This window comes from Garra rufa, chromosome 23 (assembly GCF_049309525.1).
Source record: "Garra rufa chromosome 23, GarRuf1.0, whole genome shotgun sequence".
Classification (NCBI taxonomy): Eukaryota; Metazoa; Chordata; class Actinopteri; order Cypriniformes; family Cyprinidae; genus Garra; species Garra rufa.
Genome location: NC_133383.1, coordinates 19,554,253 through 19,572,254, shown reverse-complemented (window position 1 = coordinate 19,572,254; position 18,002 = coordinate 19,554,253). Strand labels below are relative to the sequence as shown.

Below are 18,002 nucleotides of genomic sequence, written 5' to 3'. Positions count from 1 at the left end.
ACTGCTCTCTATCTATGTGCAAAATTTCATAACATCCCTGCAAGTGGTTCAATGGGCTGCCACAGACTTTTTAACAAATACGCCATTTGCAATGCTTCATGTAGTTCTGTCTCTCATTAAAGCCATTAAGTAAAGTCAGTACAGGCTCTTAAATGAAGACTTTTAAATACATACTGTGAGCTACACTACATAACTCAAAAATCTGATATTTAGTATGCCATTTTGACTCTAATGGGATCAGTCTTCTGATTTTTGGCCAAACTGGTCAGAAGTTATAAGCACAAATATATAATTTTATATAATAATATAATATAATCTTTTGACCAGTAGGTGGCGCTGTGCCGAAACTGCTCATATGCCCTCAAGTCATGCTTGGTAAAACACAGACCAAGTTTGGTCCGAATCCGATAAAGCGTTGTGGAGATATAGCCTTATGTCCTTTTTGAGCAAATTTCGTCAAAATTCAGCAACACGTTATATGAAATCGGTTTGGTATATCGAAAAACTTTTTGCCAGCTTTGTCTAAAGATGCCAGTTTTGGCGAAAATTGGACAATCCATCTAGGATGAGTTTGAAAAAATAGATGTTAAAAAAGTTTTGTTAAAAAAGTTATTAGTAGAAACATGAGTGCAAATTTGGCCTATTGGTCGTGCTAGAGAGTTTGAGATAGAGACACCAAATTAGCTATGGTTAATATTAAGACTGTCCTCTACGTGCAAATTTCATAACTTTTCCGCGAGCAGTTATTTTGGCTGCCACAGACTCCCACAGCAGAAGAAGATGACTAACGGATACAATAGGGGCCTAAGCACATGGGCGCCTTTGTTTTAACAATTACGCCATTCACAATGCTTCATAGGATTGTAGTTCTGTCTCTTATTAAAGCCATTAAGTACAGCCATTCAGTCACATCTTTTGTCCAGTAGGTGGCACTGTGCCCGAAACTACTTATGTGCCCTGTTTGGCATAACATGTACTAAATTTAGTCTAATTCTGCTAAAGCACTGCGAAGATATAGCCTTGAGTCCAATTTTAGATAGCGGAGATGTTCCAGAAGCCTTTTTGAAAGCTATTATGTTTACAAATGTCATTTGTTGATGCTAAGGGTGCAGAAATGACATGCTTCAGCTTTCAAGTTGTTGTATTAGCCACATTGTTAACTTGCGCCACAGAATTAGACCGCCCCCCCCCCCCCTTAATTGAAACCACACATCTCTCCAAAAACCCTTCAAAGACATGTCATGAAAACCAGACATCAGCAAATCCAAATGTGCAAAATGACTGACAGTTGGTCTGGTGCTAAATTTTTTGACAGGCCTTTCTGTTGTTTACAGAGCTTAGGGCTGTCACAGAGACAAGCGTGATTCCTCATGAAACCTTTTTCGCTGATATCTGTCAGGTAGTAGCGTAGGTAATAAAAAAATAGCTAACAGCAGCTTAAAATCCTGTGGTGCTCTGTGATTAAGGAGCAAACTGAGCACCAAGGACTGCGAGTTCCTAGTTCAAACACATACGGCAGACTCAAGCAGGGAAATAAATTCACCCTCTGTACCGCTGAGATACGCCGGGCCGCCCCTTCTCTAATGCACTGTGGCACTATTCATTTTTCTAAAAAAAAAAAAAAACACCATTAAGTCTCTTCCATTTCTATAACCAGTAACACTCTGACTGCTGAGACACACTATGCAAGTGGAACTGAAAGCATATATAAAAGAGTTACTGAAAAGCCTATTCAGAACGATCCCTCGACAGCCATTTTGTGTAATCACAGACACTTTTTTTTGGAGTTCTCAGAGTGGAGAGACACACAACCCACACTCAGACATGAAGGAGGACTGTTATGACCTCTCGGTTCAAAGGCGGTGAGAGCATCCAGCAGTGATCTAGGACTTAAAAAAGATCAAAACGCAGAGGTACCAGTATTCATTTTCAGGCCCCTCTGCCCTGAAAAACATGTTTTTCATCTACAAATATATTTTTATGTAACCTACGGGTCAAAAATCTGAAAAAAAAATTGTGTAAAAACTACAAGAGTTTGCCTCGTTTACGAACAGAGGAATGTGTCGTGTTACTTAAGGCTGGGTATTGTTCAAAAATTTTCGATACTGATACCAACACCTAGAATTCGATACTGGTTCCTGAACGATAGTTTTTTCAATACCGATTTTATGAAACCAATTTTAACAAGATTACATTATTCCAAAAAAAATTGGGTTTTTTTTTAGCTTGTTGACATTTCTACAGACTCAAATACTCATCTTCTGAGCCACTGCACAAAGGAACAAAAAAAGAAGCACAAAGGAACAAAATGTAACCAACACAATAAATCAGTGCAAATAGTTTTAATAAAGTTCTAATAGTTTTCAGTTTCCACATTTAGGCTACGTTCTCACTAGTGCGTGTTCATTTTAAAAAGCATTGCCCAGACAGAATCATTTCTATCAATTTTCCACTGATTTACTGATGAGCATTAGCTGTATAAAAAAAATCAATAAATAAATAAATAAACATTTTTACGAATGAAACAAAGCTAATAAACACGATTTGTATGTGATTTTCATGAGATTCTGCCTATTTTCATATTAATACAGGGTGTTTAAGAAATTCTAAGAAGATGTAGCATTATCTTGATATAAAGGCTACAAATAACATATTTCAGCAACATTATACGGTCAAAACACATTAGACCGCAATCGGAAGTTATTCCAAACACTCGATTGTGATTTAAAGTGAGTAAAAGCAGAATATAAATCTTATTCATTGTCTTATGCAGCATGATGCTACAGTGTGCATGAATGGTCATGTAACATGTGTTTTTGGTTGTCTAGTTTGGGCGATCTTTTCTGAAACTCACTGAAACTCTGAAACTCACTGTAAAAGCCAGAGGATAGTTTTCATTTTAAATCACCATTGGGACACTTGGGACACTTTTACGTCTGTAACCAGTGTAAACTAGTAGGTGTGTTCGACTTGACTTGACTTGACGTGGCACTGCGCAAACCGACCAGTGTATGACATCAAAGTACCAGAAGAACTATAGAGAGCAAACTAATTCATACGCTTTCGAATCGCTCTCGCTGTACTCTGATGTCAAACAGCAATTGATCTGCGCAGCACTGCTTCAATTTGAACACATCTAGTGCTGCATGCTTTTTGCCTTACTGACATTGACTAGATTTACCCCTTAGGTATCAACGTTTGGTACCAAATGACAAGATGTTTTTTGATACTCAAACAGTTGAGGCAATTATCGAGAATTGAGGCAATTTGGTCGGTGCCTAAAAAGTATCAAACTCAATACCCAGCCCTAATGTTACTCTTGTGAACGTGTGTCAAAGACTGACACGGAAGAGGAGAAATTGTTAAAGGTGCAATGTGTAATATTTAAGATGATCTCTAGACAGATGTGCAATATAATATACATAACTATGTTTTCAGAGGTGTATAAAGACCTTACTTAATGAACCATGATGCTTTTATTACCTTAGAATTATCAGTTTATATCTACATACACCGCGGGTCCCCTCACATGGAAGTCGCCGTTATGTTTCTACAGTAGCCCTAATGGACAAACTGCTCTACAGATCGTGTTTCATCACTGTTGTTCTTTGTGAAAAACACTGACACAAAGATGAACAAGTAACAGTAAAATTCATAATAACAAAGTTTTATTGAATAGTTAAGTAAATATAATTCCCTAAGTTATGTTTTTAAAAGAAACCTCATTATTCGTTGCTGTCTAAAACGACGACATCTTAAACCTGCATTGGCCACCGTAGCTTCTGTAAAGGGAGGGGTGAGCGGTGGACCGTAGCAATTCACAGCCTCACCGCTAGATGCCGCAAAAATCTACACACTGCACCTTTAAATAAAGTCATTATTTTTGTTTTCGTTTTTGCACAAAAGTATTTTCATAGCTTTATAAAATTAGGGTTGAACCACTGATGTCACATGGACTATTTTAACGATGTCCTTACTACCTTTCTAGGCCTTAAACGTGGTAGTTTCATTGCTGTCTATGCAGGGTCAAAATGCCCTCAGATTTAATCAAAATCTTATGGGTTTGGACTGACATGAGGGTGAGTAATTAATGACAATTTTGGGTGAAAAAAATTATGAAAAACTTGACAAGTTAGATATATTTTGCAAGTAAAGTGTACAATCTTTCTACTTACAATCAAGTTTACAATTCAAATCAATGAGTGTTTTGCTACATACAATCCAATTTCCTCACCTCTTTAAACAAGTTCATGAAGCGCGGGCCGTACCTCCAGGGCTTGTGTCTGTGGCACTGGAGGGAGCTCACTGTCATCTGCGTGGCCCGCTGAGACGCAACGGAAACCATGAACACTGCGTCATACATGAGCGCAGCCTCTGTCTGTGGAAGGAGAGAAAAATTTACACACGAAACATGCTCTAAATATAATCAAACTTCATTATGCACGAATATACCAGCAGAAGGTGTTTTTGTTTGCCATTTGCACAATATTGGATGTTACGTAATGGTATTTAAGTTTAATTTTCTTTCCATCCGATCACAGAAGGAGAGCCCCTCCCCCGCCCCCTGCCGCACACACCTTATGTTTCTCTGGGTGTTATTCAGTGCTAAAATGTGACCTGGATGGTAAAAATAGATTTGAATAAATCTCCCGATGCTTCCTGCTTTAAGCCTTTCATGCATGTCTAATGAGGCTGAGTGTGCTAGCAGTATCTACACTGCCTTCTGGAGGACGGGTAGATTAGTCAACATCGGTGAGACTTAATCCCAGTTATTCTAACTGTGAAGGAAGGGCTTAAAGAGAGAAGTTAGGATCTGGTTTTAGTTCTGGTCTATATGTAAATGAGGATTTTGAGCATTGCACACAACAACCGTAAGAGATGTGACTCCGAATTGTCCCGTTCATGCAATATCTTACAGAAGTGGATCAGCTGCTGATCTGTCAGACACTCTGTTTATGTGATAACTATAAGTCCTGAAAATGTAACAGTGTCACTTCGGTTTGACTAGGTGTGAATAGAAATGTATGACAGCAGATCAGTCCTCACAGTCATAATGCCGCTCATCAGTCCACTCTCAGGTTTAGGTGGTGCCAGCTGGCGCTCCATGGACCACTTTTGGATCACGGAAGCCACATATGGATCATCTAGATTCAGGAGGCGGAAGGCTGTCATGTTGACTCCACTATAGCGGTACGGCTCAAGATCCAAAGCAAACATATCCTGCAAGGCAGTGAGAGTTTGTCCAGATTTACCCTTAAGAGCTGTGCAAACTTTGCACAAGATATAGACTCTTCACGCCATGGTTCTTTGCTCTAACAGATGAAAAGGAGCACTAAGCCCTTGTTAGGAGTCCACAAATCATAGCTGTGCAAAAATATAAGAACTGGCTCCATTTCAATTCTTATGTTGAAATGTTTAATCAAACCGGCAAATGGAACTGGAGTTTGAATTACAGAAAGCAGAAATTCAACAGGTAATGCATTTTGGGAAATGAAGTGTCCATAGTCTTCAAATTTGTATTGTACAAAATTATATAGGTGACATTTGTAACAGATCTATTAATTTTAAATCAACAGGCCTAATTTTAATATATGTTTAAATGTAATTTATTCCTGTGATGGCAAAGCTGAATTTTGTAGTTATTACTACAGTCTTTAGTGTCACATGATCCTTCAGAAATCATTCTAATATGCTGATTTGGCGCTCATGAAACATTTCTTACATTATCAATGTTGTAAACAATTGTGCTGCTAAATAATTTTGTGGAAACTGATTTTTGTTCTGGACTCTTTCATGAAGAGAAGTCCAAATAAAAGAATAAAATAATTATTTTATAACAATGTACAAAACTACTGATCAATTTAATGGGTCCATGTTAAATAAAAGCACTTCCTTAATCGGATGGTTCACCCAAAAACAAAAATTACTCTATTTACTCACCTTCAAGTCATCCTAGGTGTACATGACTTTCTTCTTTCAGACGAATACAATCAGAGTTATATTAAAAACTGTCCTGGCTCTTTCAAGTTTTATAATGGCCGTGAATGGGTGTTTTGATATTTTGAAGCCCAAAAAAGCACATCCATCCATCATAAAAAGTGCTCCAAATTGATGCCTTTGTGTATGAAAAATATCCATTTTTAAAACTTTAGAATACGGTTTGTATTCATACAGACTGTATTCGTCTGAAAGAATAAAGTCATATACACCTAAGATGGCTTGATTTTCATTTTTAGGTGAACTGTCGCTTTAACCCCAAACTTTTAAACATTAGTGTGTCTGCTTACTTGTTAGGCTTTTAAATCCTTCAAACTCCGAGACTTTTTAAACTTCTTTTAATTTTCTGATTAGGCTGCCATGCCATAATTCAAAGTAAGTTTTGACAAACCTTTCTTTTTCTATAGTTAAAATTTTTTGCAAATTTTCTCTGAATCTTAATTCATTAATTCGACTTCCCTGAATTCAAATTCAAACGGCAATTCTGCATTCTGTTTGCTACTGCATTTAAAATGAATAAACTGAATTGAAATCTTACATTTTTTGATTTACTTCTGAAATGTGTACAACCCTGCCACAAATCTTTTGCTCAGGCACAACTTAAGTTTCATGTGTCAGGGAAAATGTCAGAATATGACATTATGATATTTAAAGCCCAGTGAAAGCTGTCAAACATAAATTAGGATGAACTGTTGTACAGCCTGACATGAAAGACAGTTGATGTCGCCCAGGGTGCATAAGGGCTTTATGTCTCTATGTCATTGCTTTATGTCTTTATGTCATTGGGGTCGTATCACACAATCTGACAAGCAACAATTCTACAAAACAGCAGAAAATCACTCAGCCTGTTCATCATCTATTGTTATGAAAAACACTCAAGCAGTCAGCTTTTCAGACTCACCAAAGTTGTGAAGAAGAAATGATAGTACTCTGTCATCATACCCATCGACATCAGCTGCGGGGAAGAAACCCAACAAAACATTTTTTGGGAAGAATCCGAAAGTAACAATTGGTTGAGTGTGAAATAAGACAGTATTCAGGAATGAAGGCAGCATGGCAAAAACTGTATTACATCTTTCTGCTTTAAAGCAGAGCTTTGAAATCCAGCTGGGCCACAGCATGCAAGAGCACTTCACTCTCATTTTCAATCCATTTCAATCTGTGTGACGTACTTTGCGAGTTCATTGAAAGTTCAGAACAAAAGTCTACTGGAATGGTGCCGCACCTGTTTGAGAAGCTCGGCGGCTACTTGGTAGGAGCAGTCGAAGATGATATAAAACTCTTTTTCTTTCTTCATCTCCTTCAGCAGGGGGCGACTGTCGCCTCCTCCCGACGCCAGCTGGCGGATACGGATCTTCAGGTTGTTTTTGGACGGAGCTTTGATCAGTTCCTGCATACGCATTAATCCTTGAAACAAGAGAACACAAAAGAGTGATCGAAGGTGGGGGGCAATGGAAGAGAAACAAACTCATCACGAGCTGCAGTAATTACACTTTTGATTTCCCCAGTGTGATAGCAGATGTTTACGCGGACCATAAATTGGGACTCATCTATTCCGCTGATACATAACAATCAGATGTGTTTTTTCGGCTTCTCTTTAATCAAAACACTCAGCAAAAAGTAATACATTAAATGGTAGCAGGTCAAATGTTATCCAAAGGTTAAACAGACCTATGGAAGGGATGAAAATGACTGTGAGGCAGTTGTGAGGCAACTGTTATTAGATAACATGATACTTTTATTAAAGTATAATTGCATACTGCTCTAAATCTTTCTTAGTGTTTCAACAGATTTAGAAATATTAGTAAAGGCTAGAGATATTCTATAAATATCCTTTTAAAATGTAACATGGTGAAAGCCTAATGGTTTCGCCTAGGCAGGATCAAAAGTCCACAGGGCTCTGGGGTACAAACATCCACAAGACAGTGTGATGCAATGACCTCCATAAACACAGTCTCAACTATAAGCCACATTTAACAATGTCTGCACAGTATAACTTCAGCTGTTCCATATTATATTCACCCAATCCCTAGTTTTTTGACTGTTTAAAATTTGATGAGGTGCTGATCATTTAGATCAGGGGTCCCCACACTCGGTCCTGGAGGGCCGGTGTCCCTACAGAGTTTAGCTCCAACCCTAATCAAACACACCTGTACCAGCTAATCAAGGTCTTAATAGGTATACTTGAAACTTCCAGGCAGCTGTGTTGAGGCAAGTTGGAGCTAAACTCTGCAGGACACCGGCCCTCCAGGATCAAGTTTGGTGACCCTTGATTTAGATCAACACTGAGAGGATTCTAAGTTAAATGTTATTTAAAGGGATAGTTCACCCAAAAACGGACAATTCTGCCATTAATTACTCACTCTCATGTAGTTCCAAACCTGTAAGACAAAAATTAAGATTTTTTTTAAGACATCCGAAAGCTTTCTGACCGCATAGACAGCAATGCAACTGACACATTCAAGGCCCAGAAAGGTAGTAAGGAAATTGATAAAATAATCCATGTGAATTGTTGAATAATGTCACTATTTTTGTTTTCTTTGCGTACAAAAAGTATTCTCCTAGCTTCATAAAATTAAGGTTAAAACACATGTCACATGGACTATTTTAATGATGTCCTTACTACCTTTCTGGGCCATAAACATGGTCGTACCCTTGCTGTCTATGCAGGGGCAGAAAGAATTTTTATTTTTGGGTAAACTATCCCTTTAATTATTATTTGTTTACGATTATAGTATTTATTAATATTCTAAATGAGCCTTTATTTTTAGATTTACAGTTTTCATTGAGCTGTTTTTGTTTTAAGTATCTCAAAAATGAATGTTTTAGTAATAGTTGTGCTTCTGACACTTTTATTAGTTTTTTGTTTCTATTTAGCTTTAATTTTTTGTTTGTTTACATTTTAGTAATTTCACACTGAAGAAAAAATCACCCAGACACTGCTAGTAAATTTCACATTAAATTAAATATGAAAATTTTAAGTGGAAAGGCTGAAATGGTTTGTATGTATTTTACGTAAAAAGTGGTTCTACAAAATGTACATTGACTTATGTTGTTACAGTCACTAAAATGTACAATACTGACGTATCTACAGCATATAAGCATACAAATACGTATTTTCAGCAATGCCAACATATTGGTGACACCTAAAAATGAATCCTTATGAATACTGAAATCGCTGCAAAAATTGTATTATTTTTTTCAGTTGTCATATCAATGGTATTATGTTTTTAGTTGCGTTGCACTTTATTTGAAATGATAAAATTTCGTTCTGTTCAGTGATTTCTGCTGTCAGCTGTTGCTACTGCCAAAGCATATTGCGAAACAGTGCTGTGAACAGGGCTGCAACTAACGATTATTTTAATAACTGATTAGTTGATCGATTGTTTTTTTTTTATTAATTGATTAATTGGTTTAAAAAATCCATTAAAAAAAATCTCACTATGCCACATTCTGCCCAATGTCCTTCAAACAAATGTGCCGACTGAGAGCTATGAAAACACAGTTTTTAACAATTTATTAGACCATCTAACACTATAAAGCGCTTGACTATATTTCTCATAAATAACCGCAATAATTATTATTAATAATAATTATTAAGCATTAGAAATAGCCTGCTGTTGCTAAAAAGCTTATGCATATTGGAGGACTAACCAATACAGAAAGCTAAAAAATGATTTTGGTAATCACCAATACTGTTAGTTTTGAGCAGCAGTGGCACAAACCTTACATAATTTGTTAAACACCTTACATAAATTAGTTTTATTAAATTTGTTAAGCACTGTATGTAGTCAACATACTTTAAATCTCTACATTAAAAACTAAAAGAATAGCCTAATACAGAAAATAAAGATGAATAAAATCAACCAACAGGTAAGAGGAATGTTCTGCAGGAACACGCGTTTACTTTGATCAAAGTCACATTTACTGTCATTTCTTTATATAAAAGGCGGCTATGAAGCGTCTGGTATTTATATATAAGATAATTACATGCTGTTATCCCTTTACAGTTCCTACTCTCCATAAATATGTGCACTACACGTTGTCTTTTAAACCTACATTTAACATTCAACAACAGATATTTCATCACAATGAATGTTTTTGCGCTGAGTATTAATTGTCTCCCTCTCTGTGTTCCGGCTGTCTGACACGCTCATTCAGTAAAGATTTAAACTTAACACAGACTGCCAGGACGGACTTTTAAGCAAAATTGGAAATGCTCGGGTGAATTTGTGATATTTACAGATAAGGATGTGACCGTAAACTGAAATTTTCATGCTTAGGATGCAAACGAATCTGTCAAAGCGCCTCACAGGGCAAGCCATTATGCTATTAGCTTAAAGTTTAAAATAAAAGAATTCTCATGTTTTGGGCAGCTCAGATCAGGTAACTCTCCTGCAGCATCTCATTCGGTTTCCTCCACTATTTTTAGATGCATTTTGTCCATAGAAATGCTTCATTCAGTGCTGGAATTTGACACAACCCTCTGTCCACATTAATCAATAATGAAAATCGTTGTCGATGATTTTCGTTATCAATAATAAACGATTTTATCGACTAGTTGATGCAGTCCTAGCTGTGAGTATTAAAGACATAACTGCTGCTGCACAAATAGCATAAAATAACCCATAGCAGATCTATACAGGTGGAGCTGGGGAAGGTGGAGGGTTTTTCTGCAGCTGTTTTTAACATTTCTGCAGCTATCTGCCCAGTTGCCACTGCTTTTTTTTCATTTTCATCCCATTTTTATATTTTATTTTAGCTTTACTTCAATTATTAATTTTACTTTTAACAATAACAATACTGTTACAGATGAGCAAATACACCATTAAAGAGGCTATCTTGCAGATGAGTCGATCAAGTGTAATGCTTGTGCATTAAAATGTGACAACACTGTGAATGACTATTGATTCTTTAAGACTCAAATTACCTCCTCATGAACTCATCAATTATCGTAGGACATTAATAATCACACAAGCTGAGAAATCAGGGGTCCCTGGGCTCTTAGGATAAGACTCTGATACAGGGCATTCAGTTACATATTGGGCCTCTGTACTGGGAATCACAATGCTGAAATATTTTTTTATTATTCTATATTATTCCCTTAATATTCTCAAAAATTTATTATATTATAATCCACACTTTTAGGACATACAGTATGCATATAATGAACATGTCAACACGTAAATTAAAAAGGTTTCCTGATGTAGGATCTAATCAGACCATATAAGCTACCTGATTTAATTTGTCAATTTAATAATTTGTTATTAAATCATCAAGGCTTTATTAGGCCATCGCAGTCTATTGACACCCTGGCCGTTTTGTACAACCCTAAACTATCCCTAAATATTCCTGTCTACCGAAACTCAAAGGGATCGAAATTGGATTACAGAATTATATATTTTAAAGAAAATATCCTATGCAAGATCAAAGGAAAATTCAATAAAAGTAGTGGCAGGCTAATATTAGGGACATGCATTTCTTATAAAGGCAGTGCTACTGCACATGTTCAATGCAAATGACATGCAAAAAGAAATATACTGGTCATAATAAAGCCCAATAATACAAGCAAAACACATATTTGAACAACAAAACTGCTTTGATGCTCAGAGGAAAAAGAGGTATGAAACCCTTTTAGCTACAGGCTACAGTCATTTGCCTTAAGTTCAGTCTTGGCCATATAATGACATACTTCCATGCAATGATAACATCATAAATCAGGCTATCGACGTATGAGATTCCTAGACATAAACACACAGAAAGTAGTGTGTAATTTGTCTTTTCAAACAGATGGCTCGCAGGAATTCAAGACAAATCGCACTACAGCCGAGACAGTGTGATGTGTAAATACTAGGGTAAATTTGCGCTGGCATCTGTTCCCTGAGCTCCCCTAATGATTTCGATCCAAGTCACTGGCTATGAATCAGACACACTAATCATTTTGAAACTGGTCAATCTGACACAAATTTTATCTGTTGCAAGCAATTTCTGCAAAGGCATTGGCTAGAGTGTCGCCGTGCTCATTTTAGGCTGTAGAAATGGAAGTATTCGCAGGGCAATTTTCCATTTGTTTTGTCTTGAGGTTATTTGTTTTTATGTGTTATTAAGCTCTAGATTTGTTTGTCTGCATTTGATTTGCTGTCCAAATTAGTTTGCTGCCATCAGGGGATCACTTGAAGTGTGTTAGTGTACTACAGCATACCGCAGAATTTGCATATAATATGATTATTTTGATTCAATGTGTTGGTCGTTCTGCTGCTTTTTTTTAATTGACAGGAGAGAGGGAGTTGTATCAGGATGTGATTCAGGTCAGATTTTCTTATTTTGTTTACCATAGGAACATAAATAATTTTAAACAACAGTTCTTGTCCTTATAGAAGCCCATTTCTGCCACTGAATAAAAAAAAAGAAAAAAAAAGGTTACTCTTTACCTCACAATTTTGACTTTTTTTCTTATAATTGTGAGATATAAACTTGCAATTGTGAGTTATAAAGATTTAAGCTTGCAATTCTGAAGAAAAAAGTCAGAATTGTGAGATATAAACATATTATTCTAAATAATTTCAGAATTCAGACTATTTTTTAATTAGAACTGCTAGTTTATAATCATGCAGTTCTGATTTTATAACATGCAATTGCGAGTTATTAAATCAGAATTGTGAGATATAAACTTGCAATTCTGAGAACATATCAGCCTTTTTTCCCCTCAAAATTCGACTTCTACAACTCTCAATTGTGAGCTTATATCTCATTCTGAGAAAAAAAATAAGAATTGCGAGATACACACTCGCATTTGCAAGAAAAAAAGTCAGAACTCTGACTTTATTTCTCGCAATTGTGAGTTTATATCACGCAATTCTAACTTTTTAATTTGCAATTGCGGGTTTATATCTCTGAGAAAAAAGTCAGAATTGCACATTTATATCATGCAATTCTGGCTCCATAGCTCGCAATTTTAAGTTTATATCTGACAATTTGGAGAAAAAAAGTCCGAATCGTAAGTTTATATGACACAATTCAGAGGAAAAAATGTCAGAATTGTGAGATAAATGTTGCAATAACCTTTTTTTATTTTTTAAATCAGTGGCAGAAACAGGCTTCCATAGGTCCTTGAATCTGATTGGCTAAGAGAAGTAAGATATTCTTGTGATATTGAAACTCCAGCCGCTTCACCGTTTGTATCACTCTGCTTGTGGTATTCTTCGCAGCAAGTGTCATGACGGACGCCTAAATCCCCCGTAATTATAAATAATACTGTTTTTGTGTCATGGAATGTAGTTTTAAGAGTTTTTTAGGTGAGAATGTACTTTTTTAGACTTCAAATATGGGGTTTGTTAATACAAATAATGCCTATTTGAAAATTTGCTTCAGCATTTTCGGAGATGTGAGCTGTGAACATTTTATATAAATAATAGTAGTATTTAATTATAGTGTTTAGTATTGGGAAACAATGTTTGTGATAGTGAGTTTAGTTCAATAATTCGGCCAATAGATGGCTACAAGACTGCTTTTTTGAGTGAGTCTTTTATATTAAAAGAGACTGAAGATATTTTTTACTTTTAACAACAGCCTACAAATGCACTGAGTAGCGCTGTCATCAGAAATCACCCTTAACAAATGAAAGGATTGTACGACAAAGATATCGCTTTCCTCAGCGGACATTCAAACTGTTTGTTTTGTAATGTTTTATTGTGAACATGAGATTGAGCAGAAGAATGAATGATCTATTAGGTCCAAGTCACACTCACACTCGCTCAGTCCATCTTTCTTTTATAATACTCGACTCCACATAACACAGTGATTATTTAATACAGTAATACAATAATCTTTTAATGATACAACTTAACGTTCCTTTGTTACTAGTTCTAAAGTGACGCTTTCAAATTAGAAACAGAGGCTTGGGCTTAGCTGTTAAACTGAGATTTGAATCTGTAGAGGAAGGAGGGTTTTTAAAGACATTCCTTTGTTGTTTCTTATGTATTTATACACGTGTGTTGTCGAAACTGTTGTATAAATGCAATATAACACCCGTAGCCATGAGATATGGCTGTATATGCTGACATATAGCCATATTGCACAGCTTCTTGAGTGATATTGCTACAGAACTCAGAACATTTAACAGATTGTCTAGTTGGACATAATGATATTATATTTTCCCCATCTGTGTGTCCCTGATTACATCAAAAAAGAAGTCATCTCAGAGGCAGAGTTATTACAATTGAGGACAGATTTGATCTGGTTAGCTGGCCCGACGCCTCTATCGGCATTGTGTTTCTGTTGGGGTTGGAAGAAGATACTATATGATTTCCCATTTGTCGAATTGGTCAATATCATTCTTTATTTAAACTGCTCTAATTTCGAGATAGAACAAATAGAGAATGTCAGTCCGATGCAACGTCCAACCCCCTCAGAAACGCGTCACATCGCACCAGCTCACCCAAAGCCAAGAACCTCCACATACCGATCCAACAGTTCAGACCAGCTGCTACGCCCTGAACATCCAGAGATCCTCCAAAGCTCCATAGTCTTCCTCAGTCCAGTACCGACGGCTGCTATGCCCGAATCTGCACGCAAGATGGCGGCAAAGCCCGAGTCTGCACGCAAGATGGCTGCAATGCCCGAGTCTGCACGCAAGATGGCTGCAACGTCCGAGTCAGTATGCAAGATGGCTTCTGTTCCTGTTTTCCGGGCTGAGATGGCCGCTGATCCTGAGTTCCAGGCCGAGATGGCCGCTGTTCCTGAGTTCCCGGCCAAGATGGCTTCTGTTCCTGTTTTCCGGGCTGAGATGGCCGCTGATCCTGAGTTCCAGGCCGAGAGGGCTGCTGTTCCTGATTTCCCGGCCAAGGTGGCCGCTGTTCCTGATTTCCCAGCCAAGATGGCCGCTGTTCCTGATTTCCCGGCCAAGAAGGCCGCTGTTCCTGAGTTCCCGGCCAAGATGGCCGCTGTTCCTGATTTCCCGGCCAAGGTGGCCGCTGTTCCTGATTTCCCGGCCAAGGTGGCCGCTGTTCCTGATTTCCCGACCAAGAGGGCTGCTGTTCCTGATTTCCTGGCCAAGATGGCCGCCGTTCCTGATTTCCTGGCCGAGATGGCCTTAATGCCTGAGTTCCCAGCCATAAGGACTGCCAAACCTGAGCCTCTGGACAGGATGGAGATTATTAATATTATGGACATGGCACTCCCAATGGAGTTTACGGCCCCAATCCTCTCTCCTGGATCTCCGCTGGTTACGTCCAACCTTCCAGAGCCTCCGCTGGTTACATCCAGCCTTCCAGAGCCTCCGCTAGTTACGCCCAGCCTTCCAGAGCCTCCGCTGGTTATGCCCATCCTCCCAGAACCTCAGCTGGTCCAGCCCAGCCTTCCAGAGCGTCCTCCGGTGTCCGCTCCTCCAGAGCTCCCTCCAGAGCCCACACTGCCAGAACCTCCTTATGAACCATTAAATTTCCCCAAGAAAATTTTTTTTTGGGGGGGGGGGTGGCTACAGGTCCATAGCCAACGTGGCCAGGCCGAAAGTTGAGGCCAAGGCCATGGGGGCTGCCCAGCCATGGCTCCTTGAACTGTCTACCCAGCCATGGTTCCGTGAACTGTTTACCCGACCATGGCCACCTGGATTGTCTGCTTGGCCATGGCTCTCTGATCTCCCTGACACGCCATGGCCTTATGAACTGTCCGCTCAGCCATGGCTTCCTGACCCACCATGGCCTTATGAACTGTCTGCTCGGCCATGGCCTCCTGACCCACCATGGCCACGTGAACTGTCTGTCCGGCCGTGGCTTCCTGACCCACCATAGCCAAGTGAACTGTCTGTCCGGCCGTGGCCTCCTGACCCACCATGGCCAAGTGAACTGTCTGTCCGGCCGTGGCCTCCTGACCCACCATGGCCAAGTGAACTGTCTGTCCGGCCGTGGCCTCCTGACCCACCATGGCCAAGTGAACTGTCTGTCCGGCCGTGGCCTCCTGACCCACCATGGCCAAGTGAACTGTCTGTCCGGCCGTGGCCCCCTGACCCACCATGGCCAAGTGAACTGTCTGTCCGGCCGTGGCCCCCTGACCCACCATGGCCAAGTGAACTGTCTGTCCGGCCGTGGCCTCCTGACCCACCATGGCCACGTGAACTGTCTGTCCGGCCGTGGCCTCCTGATCCCCCTGACCTGCCTTGTCTCCCTGATCCGCCCTGGAGGCTCTCCCTGTCTAGGTTATCCTGGTCCCGTATCAGCCTCCAGGGCGCCCGCCCTCCCTCCCCGGTAGTATCGTCACGGCGCGGGACGCGCCTACCGGAAGGGGGGGGGGTAATGTTATATGTAGCCTTGTTTGCCTTTGTTTTGCACTGTTTATCATTTGGTTTCTCCCTTTGTTTCCCCCTGTCATTTTGTGATCATTTGGTTTAGTCCTCATTTGGTTTATTCCCGTCACCTGTGTTTCATGATTAGTTCCCCTTTATAAGTCTGTTTGTTTCCTCAGTTCTCTGTCGGTCATTTCATGTGGTACGTGTGTGGATATTCCCTGTGTTATATTTTGAAGATCAAGATTAAAAGTATATATTATTTGAGTTTGTCTCACGTCTCGTCTTACCGGCACGGTTCGTAACAGTAACAGACACGTTTTATAATTTCTTTAAGAGAAATAATAAATATAAATCTAATATTAAAAATAATTATAAATTATTAACTCTGAAATCTAAATATGAGCCAAGGCCTGTAATAACCAGTAAACAATGTGAGAGAAGATGTTCAATATTCAGTCAATATTTCACTGTTTTCAAAAGCATTTTGGTTTAGAAAAGGTCACAATGTCAAAATATACAGAAAATGAAATATGGTATTGAAATGATGCTGTGAAAAGGAAATATACTGATAAGGTCAATGGAAAGTTAAACCAAACTGACCTAGAAAAACAAACAAACAAACACTTCCACTTGAAATCACATTAAAATTGCCAATGCCACATCTAAAACGTTCACCACGGTGCATTTCAATGCAGAGATTTAATGCCAAGAAACTGAATGTAAATGCTTTGAGTGACAGCGCCCTGCTAATTAAAATAAAACCAACATTTACACATTATGGGCTGGCTGTGTGCAATGTCTCGTCTTGAAATTTGCTGGTTACAGAACTGTCCTACATCAAACATTACCAGAACAAAAAATTCATTGTGCCTGATGAGTAAAAGATGCAAGTTGACAGCAAAAAATGTAAAAAATGCATGAGGGGATCCCTGCTGAAAGACTGAAAAGTTTCTCCAAAACTGGTTTATGCTGGTTTAATTTTTTGTCTATGCTGTTTACCAATGAAACTTGCATAGGTTACTGTTAAATTCAGTGAATTCCCACTTAAATATAATAGAATGTAAATGTATGAGGATTTCAGTATAAATGTTGTGGCCTGCAGTTTTCCATTTCAAAGCTTAAAGGTTCAAAAATCCTCTCAACAATACCTTAAAAATAGCACATTGAGCTGCCCTTCAAAAATCCCTTTGTAAAAACTGTCACCCCTTTCTAAACCTTAGCGGTCACTCACCTGTGCTGTCCTCATAAACCACAGTAACAGACTTCCATTTGTAGAAAATGACAATGTCCAGGATAGCCCTGCTTATGGAGGTGTACTCAGGGTAGAGGTTAATGTAAAAATTGTCTTTATTGTCCACAGATGGGTGTTTCCAGCGCGTCTGGATGTGTGGCACCTCTAGGGCATTGCAAATGGATTGGACGGCACTGACCGAGGAGCTGTGAGAGGGGCCGAAGACCGCCGCAACCCCCAGGGCCAGCTGGTCACATACTGAGAGAAGACCGATGGAAAAAATTGGAAGAAAAGTGACATGAAAAAATATGTAGTAGAAAAAGAGAAAAGGAAAGCACAGTACAAAGTAAGTACAAAAGTCTAGCCTTTTTAGTTCTGTTAAGTTTTCATTATCTAACAATGGCACTTTCAATTAAAATTCTGGGTGTATAATTTCTATTTTAAAGCAGAGGTACAAACAATGCTCTTTGTAGTCAGACTTACTAGATATGT

The 18,002-nt window shown here is 38.7% G+C and overlaps 1 protein-coding gene across 1 annotated transcript in view; it reads right to left on the bottom strand.

The window, feature by feature from the left end:
• Positions 1–2,254: 2,254 nt before the first annotated feature.
• LOC141298955 (glutamate receptor ionotropic, kainate 1-like) overlaps positions 2,255–18,002 on the bottom strand; it is a 57,276-nt gene continuing 41,528 nt past the window's right edge. Inside the window, exons 3-8 of the mRNA XM_073829247.1 lie at positions 17,511–17,768; positions 7,223–7,404; positions 6,899–6,952; positions 5,047–5,220; positions 4,235–4,378; positions 2,255–2,269 (exon numbers count right to left, since the gene is read on the bottom strand). Of these exons, the coding sequence (XP_073685348.1) occupies positions 2,255–2,269; positions 4,235–4,378; positions 5,047–5,220; positions 6,899–6,952; positions 7,223–7,404; positions 17,511–17,768 (827 nt within the window). The remainder of the gene's footprint in view (positions 2,270–4,234; positions 4,379–5,046; positions 5,221–6,898; positions 6,953–7,222; positions 7,405–17,510; positions 17,769–18,002) is intronic.